This window comes from Bos mutus, chromosome 20 (assembly GCF_027580195.1).
Source record: "Bos mutus isolate GX-2022 chromosome 20, NWIPB_WYAK_1.1, whole genome shotgun sequence".
NCBI lineage: Eukaryota > Metazoa > Chordata > Mammalia > Artiodactyla > Bovidae > Bos > Bos mutus.
In genome coordinates this window covers 30,241,031-30,260,403 of record NC_091636.1, presented here as the reverse complement: position 1 = coordinate 30,260,403, position 19,373 = coordinate 30,241,031, and the positions used below count along the sequence as shown (strand labels likewise).

At 38.4% G+C, this 19,373-nt stretch overlaps 1 protein-coding gene across 1 annotated transcript; it reads right to left on the bottom strand.

Annotated features, from left to right (window-relative positions):
• Positions 1-273: 273 nt before the first annotated feature.
• UTP15 (UTP15 small subunit processome component) lies at positions 274-19,346 on the bottom strand. Its single transcript, XM_005889320.3, has 13 exons — positions 19,182-19,346; positions 14,112-14,275; positions 13,040-13,132; positions 12,765-12,949; positions 11,477-11,655; positions 10,897-11,022; positions 9,353-9,488; positions 7,704-7,788; positions 6,208-6,357; positions 5,379-5,480; positions 3,754-3,887; positions 3,528-3,586; positions 274-3,067 (listed from the first exon to the last, which is right to left on the bottom strand). The coding sequence occupies exons 2-13, from the start codon at positions 14,199-14,201 to the stop codon at positions 2,847-2,849; spliced, it is 1,560 nt and encodes a 519-aa protein (XP_005889382.1). The 5' UTR covers positions 14,202-14,275; positions 19,182-19,346; the 3' UTR covers positions 274-2,846.
• Between the last annotated feature and the right edge of the window lie 27 nt (positions 19,347-19,373).

The window sequence follows — 19,373 nt, the reverse complement described above, 5'->3', positions numbered from 1 at the left end:
GCAAACAACAGAAATAGTCTAGGTATTTTATAGGCATTAACTCCCTTAATTCTCACAGCCACTCTCTGTGGCTGTGCCTAATTAACAGATGAGGAAAATGAAATAGAAAGTGGTAAAATAACTTGCCCGAAGTTACACAGTCACACTGCCAGCGAGTGGCTGAGCCAAGGTTCAAACTCAGCAGACAGGCTCCAAAGTATGAGCTCTTGGCCTCTCTCATACCTACTCCGTGTTCTCTTTTCAAATGATCAACATGTCTGATCTCCAATTTCTCCAGGCTGTTTCACTTGCTTGTTTTTTTCAATAAAGGAACTCAGTAAAGAACTTCTACAAACCACCATCGTCACTACTACACACTTAACTGCATCTGTGTCACATCTCTGGCTTCCTTCCCGAGCAATGCCCAAACTATTCATACACTGTCTAAGCCAACCTTTGGGCACGCAGACCCCTACCTCCTCCCAGGGATACTGATCCAGCCACCGGCACGCCTCTCCCATAATCATCAGTTTCCCCTTCTCTACAAAGGAATTATCCCCACGAGCATTCACGGTCATTCCATTCAGAAAATTACTATATTTTAACAATCATTTTAAATGAGGCTTTTAATTAATGTTTGATAGAGCTGATTCAAGTTGAACAGACCAAATTTCTTTAAACAAACTTATACTCCAGAGTCCTTTAAACAACTTAGTAGCATTTATACATTGAAGGTATTTGATTTTCTTGTAAATAGCACTTCAAATCAACGAGCATTTGAAGCAACAAGCATTTGACCCAACAAGCAAAACTTTCCACAGTTTGTAACTTTTATAAATAAAATAAATTAAATGTACAGTGAATAAGTTCTCTGAAATACTTCAATATTTCTGCAGGTTTAGTAACATCTTAAAAATACATTTCAACTAAAATTCACAAATCTAAAAACCTGTTAGGCATTTTTAGGCATTTTAAGTTGGAAATGAAGGCCAATGTTACATTGTAATATGCCAATTACAAATAGTACTTCAAGTAACAAATACTACAGTTTGTCCCAAACTTTAAAAACTATTCATGAACTCAGCACTGAACTATTGATGGCTATGAGAACTGTTTCCTAGCCTTTTTGAAAATTTATTATTACATATCTCATCTAAAAAATGGCAGCACTCTGGTGAAGTTGTGTTAAAGGGAATGAGTGGTTTTGGCCCCAGCAAGCAGGCCAGTTCACAGTGCTGGGATGAGGAACTCAAGCTTGGGGAATTCAAGGGTGAATTCAATGATAAATGAGAATACCAACCCTGGATGCCAAAAATTCATCTTCCAAAAAACTAGCTCTTTTGGAAGAACCTCAACCTTTCAGCTTTACTAGTACCCCACTTATCAGTGCATTTATGAAATTTTAAAAAAAACTTGTAAATTAACCCTTCTTAACATAAAGACAGAGCTTCTGATCTTGACTAATCTCATAATTACTCAAGGAAGCAAATTCTTGGTTTCTTATAAGCCACTGGGCTTCACAACGGCTTAAATCAATTCATGAAGGGAAAACCTGACTCTCTGTTTGAGCATACATCCTTATCAGAACATGGGAATACTTCTTTCTGCTTTAAAAATACACATATAAATTGACAGAACTGGAAGTGAATTTAAGAGGAGACTGCAATTACACATTTTACTTTAATTAAGGACTCTTCTAGCCTAAGACATATTTCCTTATAGATAGTTAACTACTTCAGGAACTGGGGGAAGGTGGAAAAGGGACCAAGTGTAAAATCAGTGTGCTAGAAATGAATAGTCAGTGACTATCCATCAGGAATTGATACATCCCAGGAAATCAAGAAGAAAATAAGAGTCTCTTTATAAAAAATGTGATTTATGTTGAACTTAAAAAAAAAATAAAAAATACAAGGGGTTCTGAAACACAAAATGATGTTAAGAATAGAGGAGGGAAAAATAACCTAAATACAGGCCAAAGAAAACGGTTTTCAGAGGTAGGTAGCGGCAAGATAAGCTCCAAATATAGGTATAAAAAGGCTGAAAGGCTATTGGTCACTAGAGAAATGGCAAATTTTATCATTCCCCTGACCTGAAACAAGCTGAAAAGCTGGTAGAAAGGCTGCATACTGAGGGGAAGAGGATAAATATGGTTCCGAAGGCTTACCTGCAGGCCCTGTCCTGAGCAGCACAGTCAAGATTACGGGAAGAAAAAGAAAACACAGGCTGGTGAGCACAATTTCTAGCTATCAAATCTGCCTCATCACACTCTCTGAATACATGTCAAACTCGTGTCAGCACTCGGAGTTGGCCACTAAGTTGCCACATGGGGAACAGATAGAGCCCAATTACCAGCTGAGGTGGAACTCGTGACTTGGGACAAATGATGACAGCAAGGAAAGGGGGCACGTTCAGCTGGAGCCTGGCGACCCCAAGTGCACTGACTGGAGAAAGTACTGGTTGTTGCCATTTGTTTTCTTGTTTTTCCACGATAGGAAAAAATAAAGCCCTGTTCCTCTGGCAGGATTCTTAAGTCGAAACCCTCTCCAGAGTTCTGAGTGTTTACTCAAACGGTGAAACAGAACTCAGCTATATTAAAATTAATGTCGACCTGTCCAAGATGGACATACACTATGACCAAAACTGAGATCTCTTCCAGCTGAAGATGCCATGAAATAATTCAAAATAGAACATGGAAAACCATGTTTAAAAAGTTTCTTATTTTCCAAGCATAGTTATTCCAGTCTCTTCTATAAAATTGCTTCTGCAAATAGATTTTTTTAATGTATCAAAGAGATTCTCTTCCCAATAGTTAATAGCATCAAATCTATTCCATGTTAGGAGTTCTTATGTTTCCTGTTAAGCAGACACTATGATTCAATCTTATTGTTCTCTAGAAATCCATCAGATGTATTATGCTGCAACACAGAAGTGCTTTCTTTCCTTGTCATGGTAGCAAAAAGCATATCCATCATGCCCAAGGTTTCCAGTAGTTCTCGTTGGTAATCAATCTCTTTTTCTACAAGTCCTTGAAGTATCAAAAACTTTTTATCAACTACAGGTGATTGACCAATCACAGGTAGATATATATCTAGAAAGAGAGGAAACATTAACTATAAACATCTTTCTAAACAAAATATGAACAGCAGAATTTAGAAAAAGTACAAAAATATGAAATATAAAAGACACCAAAATATCTGTACTTGTACAATTTATGTTTTACATAAATAATCCATCTGAATATATGTATTTCAGAGAGAAATAATTAATTCCGACTTATTTTTCGTTTTCTCATTAAAAATTAGTCATGGTCATTGTAGGTATTTAAAGAAAAAAACTTTTTAAATTATAATAACCCTAGTGCTAGCAATTGAAAGCCAATCCATTGTATACATTTTACTGTACTTTAAAATGCACTGACTTACTATTATTGTTTTCTCCATGAAATCTTTACTGGAGACTTGATAAAGACAAGGTATTTCAATCTATTTGATTTCATTATCTGACACCTCTACTTCTTCAAGCATGCTAGAATTTTAGCAACTACTTACCAATAATTATTTCAGCAGCATTAATCAAAACAGGGGCAAATCTTGGCTGAGACAGATTCCTACAAAGCAAAAATTCTGTTTACTGAAACCTGCAAACTTTAAAAAAATCCTTAAAACAGATTTACTAAACTGTTCTGTCAGTTCTCTACAAAGCTCAAACTAAAAGTAAATTTGGAGATAAAATTTCAGATGCAAAATACATGCATTTCAGAGACAGAAAACATACCTTATCAAAAAATTAAGAACACGACTGATTTCCTTTTCATCTCGACCTGCAAGGGCATTTGCAAGGACTCCTCTTCGATTTAGCTCCTTTATGATGGAAACTGTAACCTCAGGCGTCTTTATTGTACAAGTAGGCTAGAAAATTTTTCAGAGTCAACATGAGCAGCAGAAGAAAAGAATCAGTCTTAGTACTCACTAATAATTACCAAATTTAAACAGGTTTTTTTCCTTCCCAGTTTTGAGTCATGGCAAGAAACAAAATAATTCTTTTAAAAATAAACTCAATGTTATAGGGCAGCCTGGATGGGAGGGGAGCTTGGGAAAGAATGGATACATTTATAGCTGGATAGATACATTTACAGCTGAATGAATACATGAACAGTCAAGTCCCTTCACTGTCTACCTGAAACTATTACAACACTGTTAACTGGCTATACCCCAATACAACATAAAAAGTTTAAAATAAAAAAAAAAATTCTTTGAGGTCCAGAATTCCCTGGTGGCCCAGTGGCTAAGAATTTGCCTGCCAGTGCAGGAAAGCCGTATTCAATCCCTGTTCTGGGATGATCTCACATGCCACAGGGCAACTAAGCCCATGCGCTGCAACTACTGAAGCCCGGCACTTTCGAGTTCATCAGTGCAGTTGCTCAGTTGTGTCCAACTTTTTGCAACCCCACGGACTGTAGCACACTAGGCTTCCCTGTCCATCACCAACTCCAGGAGCTTGCTCAGACTCATGTCCATTGAATATGTGATGCCATCCAACCATCTCATCCTCTGTCATCCCCTTCTCCTCCCGCCTTCAATCTTTCCCAGCATCAGGGTTTTTTTAAATGACTTAGTTCTTCGCATCAGGTGGCCAAAGGATTGGAGAGTTTCAACTTCAGCATCAGTCCTTCCAGTGAATATTCAGGACTGATTTCCTTTAGGACTGACTGGTTGGATCTCCTTGCAGTCCAAGGGACCCTCAAGAGTCTTCTCCAACACCACAATTCAAAAGCATCAGTTCTTTGGTGCTCAGCTTTCTTTATAGTCCAACTCTCATATCCATACATGACTACTGGAAAAACCATAGCTTTGACTAGACGGACCTTTGTCTGCAAAGTAATGTCTCTGCTTTTTAATATGCTGTCTAGGTTGGTCATAGCTTTTCTTCCAAGAAGCAAGTGTCTTTTTCATTTCATGGTTGCAATCACCATCTGCAGTGATTTTGGACCCCAAGAAAATAAAGTCTGTCACTGTTTCCATTGTTTCCCCACCTATTTGCCACAAAGTGGTCCAACTGGTTGCAGACAAAAGTACATCAAGGCTAGAGTCATGCTCCGTAACAAAAGCCACCAGGAGACTCCCGTGAACCGTAACTAGAGAGAAGACCTCACTTGTCACAACTAAAGAAACCCTACATAGCAACGAAGACCCAGTGCAGCTAAAATAATTATAAAAGTTAAAAATAATGTCCTGTGGGTTCATCAGTTCCAACAAATGCACCCCACAGGCTCTGCATGTGCAGGGCAGATGGCAGATGGGAAAGCTCTGTACCTTCCCCTCAATCATGCTCTGAACCTAAAACTGCTCTAAAAAAACGTTTTTACAAAAAGAAAAATCACACACACTTTACTCACTCACCTCAAGGACTCTGTCAAGTGCCTTAGAGATCCGGAAGTTTTTCAGATCCCTGTCATACAATTCTAGATGTTTCTTTGATGGTCTGTTGATCAAAATGTCATCCTGCATTGAAAAGCAAATTTACAAAGAAAAATCAATATCCAAATAGTTTCATTCGAAATAATCATAGTTCCACAGTGTCCTCGAAGTCTATCGTAAAGAAGGGTTATAAGCCCATGAAGTCAATCAAATGAAAACGGTACAATGTGCCACATCACCATGTTCTTAGTGTCCTGTGATTTTAACTTGGGATCCACACACAACATCTCCATCCTGGGCAGACACTGCTCACTGCAACTCTCTTTACATAGCAAGCAGTGACTGAGTAGAAAGAGAAAACAAGAATCTGAGCAACCACCTAGTACCAGTAGAGAAATCCTGGATCAATCAGAACTTCTTTGTATCTCCATCTTCTCAGATGTCAAATGGAGATATTATTGGCTCTACTCTTTTTCAGGGTTATTTAGAAGATCAAACCAGACAGTGTGTGAAAGACACTGTTCTGAGCATAGTAATGTTGCCAAGATTCAGGGCATTAAGAAGTGTCATTAGACAGTTTCTTCAACAAATGGTTTTGGGAAAACTGGACAGTTACATCCCCATTACTTATTAATTTAATGTCCCCAATCTAGCAATCTGGAGATAAATATGAAGTAGAGAAAAGTAAAATCAAGTTAAAAAATGAAGCTAACTGCCAGGTGAACTACACTTTTTCAGTAATGTGCAGGGATGAAGCTGGCTATTCTAACAACTTTCATCCATAAAAAATATATATGAAATATACAAATACCTGTTGTTTCATATAATTTTTTCCCTTAATAAAAGTTCGATATGCAGGCCTTCTTCTCCTGGGCACCGAATCCTTCTTTGCTTCAGATTTCCGATGTTTAACACTCAGTATTCCATTGGTCATTCCTACAACTATTGTCTCATCTTCATGCTAAGAGCAATTAGAAAAGTAAGTTAGTGTATTAGGAACTCATAATTCACCTTGCTTTTTCTTCCAAATACCATTTATAATGTGCTTGCTACTTGTCCGTACTTTCATCAAGAGCTCCATTAGGATACTGATTCTCTGCCTAACAGTGACTGACCTATGTGAAAAGTTAAAGTAAAATCATTTTTATTCCTCTAAGATACTACTGTTTGACAGGATCTGCTGGAGAACGGATAGGCTACCCACTCCAGTATTCTCGGGCTTCCCTTTGTGGCTCAGCTGGTTAAGAATCCACCTGCAATGAGGGAGACCTGGGTTCTATCCCTGGGTTGGGAAGATCCCCTGGAGAAGGGAAAGGCTACCACTGCAGTAATCTGGCCTGGGGTGGCAAAGAGTCAGACACCGCTGAGAAATTTTCATTTTTAATTATACTTGGAAATTATCACTGCCAGTTGGTATAATAATACACAGTTAATAACATCTTGGGAAATATTTCTAAAATAATTTCTCCCCATACTCTCCTCCTAGAAAAAGACTGATGTGGTAGCATGCGTGTGTGGACCCATGCTAATTGCTTTAGTCGTGTCCAACTCTTTTGTGACCCTTTGGACTATAGCCCACCAGGTTCCTCTGTCCACAGGATCCTCCTGGCAAGAAAACTGGAGTGGGCTGCCATGCCCTCCTCCAGGGGACCTTCCCGACCCAGGGGGTGAACCCGCGTCTCCTGCGTCTCCTGCGCTAGCAGGCGTATTCTTTCCCACCAGCGCCACCAGGGAGCCCCAGAGGCGGCACGACTTTCCAACATCTTGTCAAGAAAACGTTGCATAACTTCTTTTCCACTCCCAGTTCAGATTTCTATATAAGGTGTTCAAACCTATTCCTCCTCCTCAATAGCTCATGAAACTGGACACTAAACACCCCAGAAAGAGCAGTTAACAAAGAAAAGGAGACATTCCATTTTGTTGCCCCTTTGTCTCCCCCACCCCCTGCCCGCCCTTTTGTTTTTTGGCTTAGAGAGCCAACCTGACTTTTTGGAGTATTTAACCCTTGCGTTAAATGTGCTGAAGAGAGATTTATCTACTTTCCAGGTCCTGCCCTTAGTGTTAACAATGCCTATACAACACTACAGTTAGTTTGAGTTGTGCAATGAGTAGGACCTAAATCTGAATTCATGCTTAGTTATTGAGACAACTCATATATTCCAGCCATTGTCTTAACCCAATTATCTAATGTGATAAGAAGAAACTAATACTTATTCAAATGCGAAGATAAACCTTAATACTTCACGTTAGTTTCATTTAACAGGCAAGGTTAGTCAAAGTTTAAAAAAAAAAGCTAAAAGTACTTACTGCAAGTGCAAGACTCAAAATTGAAGCTGTATAATCAAAACTGTGGACTACTTTGTAGGAAGTTGTGCTATATACTTTCACCTTCCTAACAAAAAAAGAAAAAAAAGAGCTTTGTCACAAAGCATCTTAGAAATGAGTATAAAAAGTTAGTTTTTAAAAATTCAATATATGAATATTAAAACATACAACAATGAAGAAAAATGATTAGTAACATTAGTTACAAAGTAATTTATCACTGAATCTCTTTTAAAAACAAACTCTTTTTTATTGTTTGCATAAACACTTCAACCAGCCACCAGAAGGATAGACCACTGTCTCCTGAAGATGAAACTCGAAACTAAAGAAACAGCATCAAAGTCCATTGACGTCAAAGAGCAGGGTTTCTCAGCTTCACTCATCGTTACTGACACTGTGGGCAGGATAATTCTTTGTAATGGTGGCTGTCCTGTGTACTGCAGGATCTTCAGTGGCATTTGTGACCTCTTCTCCCTACATACCAAGAACACTCTACCCCCAGGTTGTGACAACAACTGAAAATGTCCACAGAGAGTGCGAACAGCCCCTGAGGGACAAAAGGCACTCTGGGTTGAGAACTACTATGAACAGAGCTAACTTACCAGGAGCTTTTGAAGGGACACATCTAAAAATCAAGTCCCAAACTGTCTACTAATACCACTGCAGGGAATTTGCTTTATATTTACATGGTAAGTTCCTCTGTATCAGAAGTATTTTCTAGCTTTTAAAATATGTATACTTTTTAATAAATATGATGAAAAACCAAGGCTTTACATAACAGTGAAAAAAGAAATATGGAAATAAAAGGAGCAACAACAGATAAATGAAAGTAAACTCTAGAACTGGGTCATCGCTCTAGCCACATATGGCTCATGAGCACTTAAAATGTGGGCAGTGAAAAAGAAGTGAATTTATTTTACTTAATTTTAAAATTGAGGCAGTATAAAAATATTTTTCTATTAAATACAACTATATTTCACTTAAATCATAAAGTATCATTGGGCATGTATATGAGGCTGAACTTGTTTCCCGGTCTATCATTAATAATTTTATGCTGATTACATACTAAAATAATATTTTAGAGTAAATATATTATTAATTTTACCTTTTAAACATGGCTGGCAAAACTGAAAATTACATATGTAACTCAGACTGTGTTTCTGTTGTACAGCACTGTTCTAGAACATTAACTGGTGAAACACCAATGCTTACTGAATACAGTAATATTTAGAAATATGTAATTTCCAGACAATTAACACACAGAAATTTTTATACGAAGTTTTAAATTTTAAAGAATATAAGCTATATATACACATACTCATAAGTATTTCAAAATATACAATAATGATTTTAAAAGAAAACTACAGAATAACCAATTATTTTAAAAGAATATTCAAATGATTCAATAAATTCCTGAAGTATATAAATTAAAGCAAAAAATTACATCAAGGGAGAAAATAAGTTTGCTCTGTATAAATGAAAGGTCAAAACTATTTTCAACTCAACAGATTTTTTTCAGGGAAATCATTTGGCAGCATATTAATGCTATCACAAGTTGTGCAGAAATAACATTTCTTCCAGCAGTAAACATATGCACACTAAGAATGATTAAGAAAGAAAATTAAAATGCTAACCTATCCAGTGAGCCAGAGAGTAACCTCTGTCCAGAGCTGCTGAGACATAAACATGTCACAGTTTTATGATGATTTTTCAAAGACACTAGCAACTGTCCTCCTTTTAGCATGTCCCAGACTTTAACATACCGACCTCCTATAAAAAGAAATAATCATTAGTTTAATTTGGAAAACAACTGAAAAGCACCATAAAATCATTCTTCAAAGGAATTTTGGACAAAAATGGGAAAGAATAATGAAGATATCGTTTCCTAAAAATTCTGTGAATGCCAACAAAACTGAAAAACTTCTCTATAACTTTTACTCTAAGAACTGGAAGCATTCTTAAAAGCAATTTAATCCAATGGTTTAAAAAGAAATTTTTTAATATGGCATCTTTTCTTTCAGATAAGTATTAAGCAAAAGTCTAGCAGGTAAAACAGAAAAAGAGGCTGGAGAGCTAGGGGTGGGAGGGGACAAGGAAGCTGGGGTTGGTGGGGACATAGGTCTTACCCATCCTGACTGTGAAAAAGGGCCTAGACCCCAATTCTCAGTCCCTGTCTCCCCACGGGCAGCAGCTCATGAAAGAGACCACAGTTTGAAACCACTGACCTCGCCCAGTGGTCAGATAGACCTCTCATCTTCAAGGTCTATCTATATTGGTTGAGGGATGGCCCAAGGTCACACAGTTCATCAGCAACAGACGGAGATCGGCATAAAGACACCCATTCTCCCTGTTCAACTTGTACGTACTTCCATTTCTCAAAATAACAGCAAGAAAAATAGAAACTCTGACAATATTATCAACTTATTTTGAAATCAAATAGGTATGAGGAAAAAAGTATAAAACGGGATAACTTCTATTTGGATTTTAGAATTAAGCAAAAAAACAAAGCAAAGCTATACACTACCTATGTATTCTTCTAATGCCAACACACGAATTTTGACTTAACAAATGAAAAAAGCCAATTTACTACTTCCATTATAAATCTGAAAATGCACTATGAACAATAATGAAAAAAATACCTCACTTTCAACTTGACGAAAAATACACTGAGGCCACTCTGAGTCCACGTTATCTCCTCCTCCAGCACTATCAGCTCTTTGCTGAGTAAGGCCATTTCAATCAAGAGTCACATAAAAAGAGAGAAGCCTAATTCTAGATCTGAAAGAACTTGTGTTTTCAAAAGCAGCTACAGATCTCGTATGTAGGAACAACAGCAGGAGTCCGACCTGGATTTCTGGGTAAGTACACAACACAGGCTCTCAAATTCTGAGATTGCCGATTTGCTACTTACCACTTTTTCTTGGACAAATTACTTAAAACTTTGTCTTTATTTTGTAAAACAGAGAAAACTATCTTTTAAGCACATCTAGGGGACTGGAGAGAATAAAAGCACAGTGCCTGGCTCACAGTAGGTACTCAGTAAATAAAAACTGCTCACCTATCCCACTTGTCAACTGTCTAAGCAAAAAAACTAAATGTGCGATTCAAGTGCACACTGACAAAGAAATACCTGACTCGAGACAAACAATACTGGTGAAACAATTTTTAAAGGAAATACCTGCTGATACCAGAAGACCTCCAGAGGGAAAAAGCAGGACACTCTCCACTGGCTGTCCATGCTCAACAGAGATAACACTCTGGTTTGTTCGTGCATCAAACATCTTCACAGTATGATCATACGACCCTAAAACAAAAACGTGTGTGTGTGCATATTCAAACAAAACTTTACCAGGAGAAAAGGCTTAGATGAAATTTTAAAAAGACATATGTATACTCAAGATACAGTACTTCTAAACCCTCTGTTACCACTGTCTGTTTCTGAAACACTAACCTACATGGAACCTTAAACTACTCCTGCCTTCAGACGACTGAGTCATCTGGGAGCCTGACACAGACACCCATGAGGACTGGACTGCATCACCTCTGCTTCCCGACCACTGGGGGAGCTCTGAAAACCAGAGCACGATGCTTCAAATCACATGTGGAGGACAATTAAGAACAATCCCCCAAAGAAGAAAAAGAAAAGAAAACAACAGGATAAACACATACATATTTCTTTGAAAAAGAATCCCAAAGCAACATCCAAGTATATCAATAAACTTAACAACTTCAAGAGGGAAGAAAAAGATTTCACTAACCTGTGACAAAGAGATCTGTGTTCAGTTTGCTAGCACATCCACACCTCACATAATCTGAATGTTCTTTGAATGTCAGAATTTCTTTGGAGTTTGGAATATCCCATAATTTAACTGTATAATCATCAGCCCCAGAAACCACATGATATTTGTCAGCTGTAAAATCTACTGAATGAACTGCTCTGAAAAATCAAGAATCAATATATCAAAAAACAAGAAAAAATTATTTCTGGTATCGTCTAACATCCTAAATAACAAGAAAAGCAGCTCATTTTCAGTAAGTAATTGTAGAGAGAAATCATGAGAGAAAAATAAAATCTTAAAAATCTTTAAACAGATGTTTATCCTCAAGCCAATTTAAAATGTATATATCCCTGGTACTATGAAGTTAATAAAAATACTGAACAATGGCCTTAAAATTATATTTTCTGATATGTTAACATTTCTACTTTGCTGCTCAGTGGAAAGTTAAATGTTCTAAATGTTGGCACAAAGTTACTTTAATTTAAAAAATTTAAAAATGGGTAGATTTTAAAAAATTCTAAGGAGACTTGCCACTAAGCAGAATCATGTTCCATGAATCTACTATATTTAAAACATTTCACTGATGAACTAAGACTATCCTGATAATATACTATAAAAAACACTTTTTGAGACTTAAAATCAACAGTAAATTTCAGCAATGACATTGGTAATCCTGAAACAAAGTTATAAAACTGCCTTTGGCTGTTTAATTTTTAAGAAGCAAAATACCAAATACAAGTAGAAAAAAAAAATCCCACCTTCCAACTTGATTTCAAAAAAACAAACTCTATTTGTTTATATTAAATCCAGGCCTCTTGAGTTCTCCATAACAGTTGTGAGGTTGCCTTTAGAACCTCAATGGGGTCACAAAACTCACTGAGAAGTTAACGAAAGCTATAGGACGTCTACATAGAGAAACTCACATTTCCTAAAATGTTGCAAAAAATTCTAGGGAATTCATGAGCCCCATCAAAATGGACCACAGGACTGAACCAAGTTATGCACGCTGTCTTAGAACAATCAGGAAATAAAGTCAATAATGGTACATAATCGTCACAGAACTCTTTCTTTCAAAGCCTGTAAAACCAACAGAACTTACAACAAATGTACAGAAAGACAACTATCTGTAACTGTATGGTGACAGATATTAACCGGTTTATTGTGACAATCATTACACAATATACACAAATACTGTACACCTGAAAGTAACAGAATGTATGCTAATTATACTTCAATAAAAAAATAAAACAAAACAACTGTCTCTTACTTAGTATGGCCTTCAAACTGCCTGAGGGGAGCCCTCCCGCTTATATCAAAAAGCTGAACCCCACCATCTTCACTGCCAGCCACAAGGAGTCTACCATCCTGTCGAAAAGTAGCACAGTATGCTGTGTCTTTAAATCGGGAAAAGGTTTTTATAGGTTCTTGGGAGTATCGGCCATAAATGTGAATCTACAACAAGATAAAAAACACAGCATTTTACTAGATGGCTCAAGAACAGCAGTAAATATAAACTACGTGAAAGAAAAATATTATATTTACCCTTGAAGAAGCTGTGACTGCATAGTTATACGGAGGCTGGGGAGAAAAGTCCACTTTTGACACTGCACCAAACTCCTTGATCTGAACAGGTGTCTTAATGAAAAATAATAGAGAGTATTAACACAGTTACAACCATGCAGGCTACTTTGTACCCTGCCTTTTTTTCACTAACATATCTTAGCTAACTTTTCATGTGAGCAATAGCTTTACCATCCATTATAAGATATATCATAACTTACTTTACCAGTCCACTACTAACAAACAGGTTTTTCTGAGATTTCTAATATTATAAATAATACTTCAATGAGCATCTTTACACATAAGGATAACATACACAAATTTTGGAGAGTATATTCACTGGTGAAGTTCCAAGCTGTGTAATTTACAAGACCACAAGTTATTTTTATCGTAAGAGATAATGCCAGAATTGCCCTCTGAAAAGTTTGCACCAATTTTCCCTACCTCAAGCAGAAATGATGATCAAAATTTTTCATTTGCGCCAACATTATACATGAAAAGGTATCTAAATTATTACTCAATAATTATCTAATTATTGTTTTAATTTGCACTTATTCAATTATGAGTGAAGTTGGAGCTCTTTTAACATATTTATTGGCTACTTAAATTTCCTTTCCTATAAACTTTCCAATCCAAACATCTTTCCATTTTTCTATTAAGTCAATCATCTTTTTTATAAAGAAAAATCATTTAATTAGCCTTTTCAGACAGCAAAGAATTCATTTTACATCTCTTCCTCCTGAGATTAAGAAAAAAAAGTTTTTTTAAAACCTTCTTTCATATGAGATTCAAGTTCTAAAATTTAATTCACTTGCATTGATTAATCATCTATTGTGTGTTAGATACCTGTATTATTAAACTGATTAAGGAATATGGATTTTTATATAATTCCAAGAAAAAAAAATCAGACATCCAATTTTCTACCCAAACTATAAGCTGCTGACAGATTATTTTTAGTTATTAACTCTTTACTAGCATATCCAAAGTCTTACAAATGCTGGAGAAATTGGCATTAAATGCAAAACAGCACCCCCTTAATTTTGTCTACACTTACCTTATAGTTGTTCCAGTACAGTGTATCTTGGGTGATTTTTTCACCAAGTACAGGATATGTCTGGATTGATACAGGCTTATAACCAGCCATACTTTCATATAATTGCACTGTTATCCAAGGGTAACTAGTTTGAAACTGGTGTAATTAAAGTGACTGTCTTATGTCTGAAAAAAAAATATTTTATATACACATTACTACTATTCATAAACCTATATATAGTTATGATTCTTACTCTGTGTCTTTTCCAAAGGTTGTGCGGTAGCTTATAGATCAGTGATCATAACCATTTAACCTTAATACAGAAGAGACAATCTAAAGGAAACAAGAAGAAAACAGGGCTACCATAGTGTACTATCTGCTCAGTTATACGCAGAGACTACACACAAATGTTCCCGCACCTAACTGACCAATTTACAACACTTGGGAATAAATCTGGCTCAGCCATCCAGTTGCCAAAGCAGAGCGAAACACACTGGCTTGGAACATTCATTTATTAACAACAGAAAATATTAACATGAAACTGCAAATACAAATGCTTCCTAAAATTAAACTTAAAACAACATTTAATCTATAAAAACAGTCTAAGGACCTGGGGCTTCCCTGATGGCTCAGAGGGTAAAGCGTCTGCCCACAATGCAGGAGACCCGGGTTCGATTCCTGGTTCAGGAAGATCCCATGGAGAAGGAAATGGCACCCCACTCCAGTACTCTTGCCTAGAAAATCCCATGGATGGAGAAGCCTGGTAGGCTACAGTCCATGGGGTCACAAAGAGTTGGACACGACTGAGCGACTTCACTTCACTAGGGACCTGACTTCCTGAAAGCCTAAAACTGCCAAGAAGAAAGCAGAGCTGATATTTTAATGTAGACGAATAAAATTAAATTTAAAAGCTTCTGATGTAGAAGATTAAAATTAAGTTAGTTGATTTTAAAAGGCTTAAACTTAAGAAAGAAAACACGAATAAAACAATTCTGAAATGAAATTCTAGGAAGAAATATCAATAACCTCAGATATGCAGATGACACCACCCTTATGGCAGAAAGTGAAGAGGAACTAAAAAGCCTCTTGATGAAAGCGAAGAGGAGAGTGAAAAAGTTGGCTTAAAGCTCAACATTCAGAAAACGAAGATCATGGCATCTGGTCCCATCACTGCCTGGGAAATAGAGACGCTTACTCCTTGGAAGGAAAGTTATGACCAACCTAGATAGCATATTCAAAAGCAGAGACACTACTTTGCGAAAAAAGGTCCGTCTAGTCAAGGCTATGGTTTTTCCAGTGGTCATGTATGGATGCGAGAGCTGGGCTGTGAAGAAAGCTGAGCACCGAAGAATTGATGCTTTTGAACTGTGGTGCTGGAGAAGACTCTTGAGAGTCCCTTGGACTGCAAGGAGATCCAACCAGTCCATTCTAAAGGAGATCAGCCCTGGGTGCTCTTTGGAAGGACTGATGCTAAAGCTGAAACTCCAGTACTTTAGCCACCTCATGCAACGAGTTGACTCATTGGAAAAGACTCTGATGCTGGGAGGGATTGGGGGCAGGAGGAGAAGGGGACGACAGAGGATGAGATGGCTGGATGGCATCACTGACTCGATGGACGTGAGTTTGAGTGAACTCCGGGAGATGGTGATGGACGGGGAGGCCTGGCGTGCTGCGATTCATGGGGTCGCAAAGAGTCGGACATGACTGAGCAACTGAACTGAACTGAAAGCTTTTATAATTCCACATTTGTTTTATTAAATCTAAGGTTTAAAAAATAACTTTTCACAACATGAAGAGTGTTTCTTTGCATAAACTTCTTCACATACCATAGGATCTTTACAATACCTTTACCTAAATGTTTTACAATGTTGTGCTGGTTTCTGCCATACAACAACTAATTAAAACTTTTAACTAACATGTAATTAAGCTGAAATGTCTTTCCAGAACCATTTATTTGCAACAGGGGAATAATTCAGTGGAGCAACTCATCTATTCTCAAAAGTCTGAAAACACTGTAACACCAAAATACACAGGTGCAACATATTTTAAAGGCTTTGATGAAACATGGCAATTCATGATTTAAAAAAGGGAAACTATTCTGTTCACTGAAGTACTTACAAAGTAACACACTGTTCTGGGCACTGTGGCACAATGCTGAGTGAAACAGACATGGTCAGTGCCTTCATATACTCTGAGACTCTTCATTTCAGCTGGTAATTGGCACCAGCTGGGAATCTTGAATCAGTCCTAACTTGTCGTTCCTTCTCACTTCTAACATATAATATTTAGCAAGAGCTGCTGCTTTTACCTTCCAAATCTTTCTAAACTCCATAATGTCCACACCACCTAGTTAGACTGCTCTAATTCACATCTTCTCAACTACTGAAATAGTGCAATATAAGGTCTCCCTGACTCTGTCTGTCTTCCAAATAGCCGTCAGTTACCGAACTACCATGCAAATCTAGCTTTTGCTACAAAGCCCAAAACTGCCCAGAAAAGAAGGTGCAAGCTCCTTCAAACAGAATTAAGGCCCTCTGTAATCTTGCCCTTGCTTATCTTTCCAGCTTCACTTCTTTTTACTCACTTAACACACCATGCTCTTCCTTGTCTCAGTATCTGTCTTCATCTGTCCTCTCTGGCAAGAATGATCTCTTTCTACCTACCTCTTATTTATCACTTAATATTTGAGAATCACATCCTCCAGGAAACCTCTGACTTCCTTAGCTAGGTTACAGGCTTGTCTTTTATAAATCTACTTGACTGTATTTCTGTCAATTCATATAAACATATGGCATCATAATGATCCTTTTTCCCCATTAGTCAAAGCAATGGTTTTTCCAGTAGTCATGTCTGGATGTGAGAGCTGGGCCATAAAGAAAGCTGAGCGCCAAAGAATTGATGCTTTTGAACTGTGGTGTTGGAAAAGACTCTTGAGAATCCCTTGGACTGCAAGGAGGTCAAACCAGTCAGTCCTAAAGGAAATCAGTTCTGAATATTCATTGAAAGGACTGATGCTGAAACTGAAACTCCAATACTTTGGCCACCTGATGGGAAGAACTGACACACTGGAAAAGAGCCTGATGCTGCAAAAGATTGAAGGCAGGAGAAGGGTATGACAGAGGATGAGATGGTTGGATGGCATCACTGACTCGATGGACATCAGTCTGAGCAGGCTCCAGAAGTTGTTGATAGACAGGGGCTTGGCATGCTGCAGTCCATGGGGTGGCAAAGAGTCGGACATGACTGAGGGGCCGAACTGAAACTGAACATTTTATGTCTGGAAGACTAAAAACAACTGCCCGATGGGGGCTTCCCTGGCTCAGACAGTGAAGAATCTGCCTGTAATGCAAGAGATGTGGGTTCAATTCCTCGGCTGGGAAGATCCCCTGGAGAAGGGAATGACTATACCCACTCCAGCGTCCCTGCCTGGAGAATCCCACGGACAGAGAAGCCTCGTGGGCTACGGTCCATGGAATCACAAAAAGTCAGATGTGACTGAGCGACTAACACTTGAGTTTCAAATAAATATTCGTGAAAGGAACAAAAGGAAGCATTGTGCTGGGTTATATGGGAAACAAAATTAAAACCATGAGTGGTGTGAACACTGCTATAAAGCACAAGTCCACAGAGTTTTTCTGTAAAAGGCCAAAGAATAAATATTTTAGGCTTTGTAGGCCAGCAGGCAAAATGGAGGATATTATGTAGTTACTTACATACCAAGAAAGAAAAAATTCCAAATTTTTTACTAACAAGCTACCCCCAAATAACTGTAAGTATGATATTCTGTTTATGAATGAAAGAGACTCTTTGGAGAAGGGGGAGAAAGTTACATGGACTTTGAATGATGTGTCCTGTCATCAAATAGGGCTTCCCCGGTGGCAAAGTGGTAAAGAACCTGCCTGTCAATTCAGGAGATGCAGGAGACTCAGGTTCGATCCCTGGGTCGGGAAGATCCCCTAGAGGAGGGCATGGCAGCCCACTCCAGTCTTCCTGCCTGGAGAATCCCCATGGACAGACGAGCCTGGGGAGCCAAGGTCCATAGGGCGACAGAGAGTGAGACACAACTGAAGCCACTTAGCACATACCCATCATCAAACAAATCACAAATGTTCATCTATAAAAAACATACGTGGCTCACTAACGACCCCAGAACAGACAGTGGGCCAGATCTAGCCTGTCTGTGGGCCTTAGCCCCTCACTAGAGCACGACTGACCCTTGAACAGCAGTTTTGAATTGTGTGGGTCTGCTTAGAGCAGATTTTTTTTCAACAGTAAATACCACAGTACTACAGAATTACGGCTTGTTGAAAGCACAAGTGGAGCCCAGGATGTGGAGGAATCCCATACACGGAGAGTCCACTGTAAGTTATCCCTCCGAAGAAGGTAAGGGCCCCTAAAGCTACCTCACCGCAGTGTTCGAGAGTCAACTATATAGGCCATGGAGAACATAACTGCCTTGAAAGAAGTACTTTACAGTGGTTTGCCAGATTAAAGTGACGAACAGCATCAGAGGCAGGAGAGGGGAAGCAAGACGGTGTAAAAGCACGGATGCAAGAAGTGACGTGAAAATGAACAGGAAGAAAACAATCAGAGAGTGGTAACAGGCTGAAAAAACCGGGCCTGAATGAAAACTAGGTACTACTACATCACAAGGCAGAACACCAAAAGTATGCTATAAGTAATATACAGAAAACAAAACGCTCAGACGAGACTTTAACTGGGAGGCTACCAGAAACATTCAAAGTGTGCATTTCAGTTGGGCCTTTAGAATAATATTGAAACCAATTAACCACTTAATAAGAGCGGGCACTGCAAACTGAGAGAACCACATAAGCAAAGACAGAGATGGAAATCTGCCTACTACTTTGAAAGGGTGTGGATGACTCCAGGGACTAATAATGGTGGACAGTAGAAGTGGAGAGTGACCGTAGAGGAGGAAAATCTAGGTCGAAAGTAAATTGCGAGGATCCTGAGAGGTTGCTTAAGGAGTTTAGCCACTCCGCGGAGACCGGGAAGCCCCAGGGAAACATGCTAGATAGCAAGGAAGGCCTGATGTGAGTCTGGGGTACCTTCATTAGGAGCCCCCTTTACCTCGGTAAGCCCGGACGGTCCGCCGAGACTCCAGCGTCAAGAATTTCTTGGACTCCGCCAGTCCCCTTCCTGACTATGCAGGAGAACATGCAGAAGATCACGTGGATACTGTAAGAAACCCCTGAAACACGCCGCGAACAGACGAGCCCGTCGGGTCGCACGAAGGTGACGTCAGGGCGCAGGCTCCCGAGA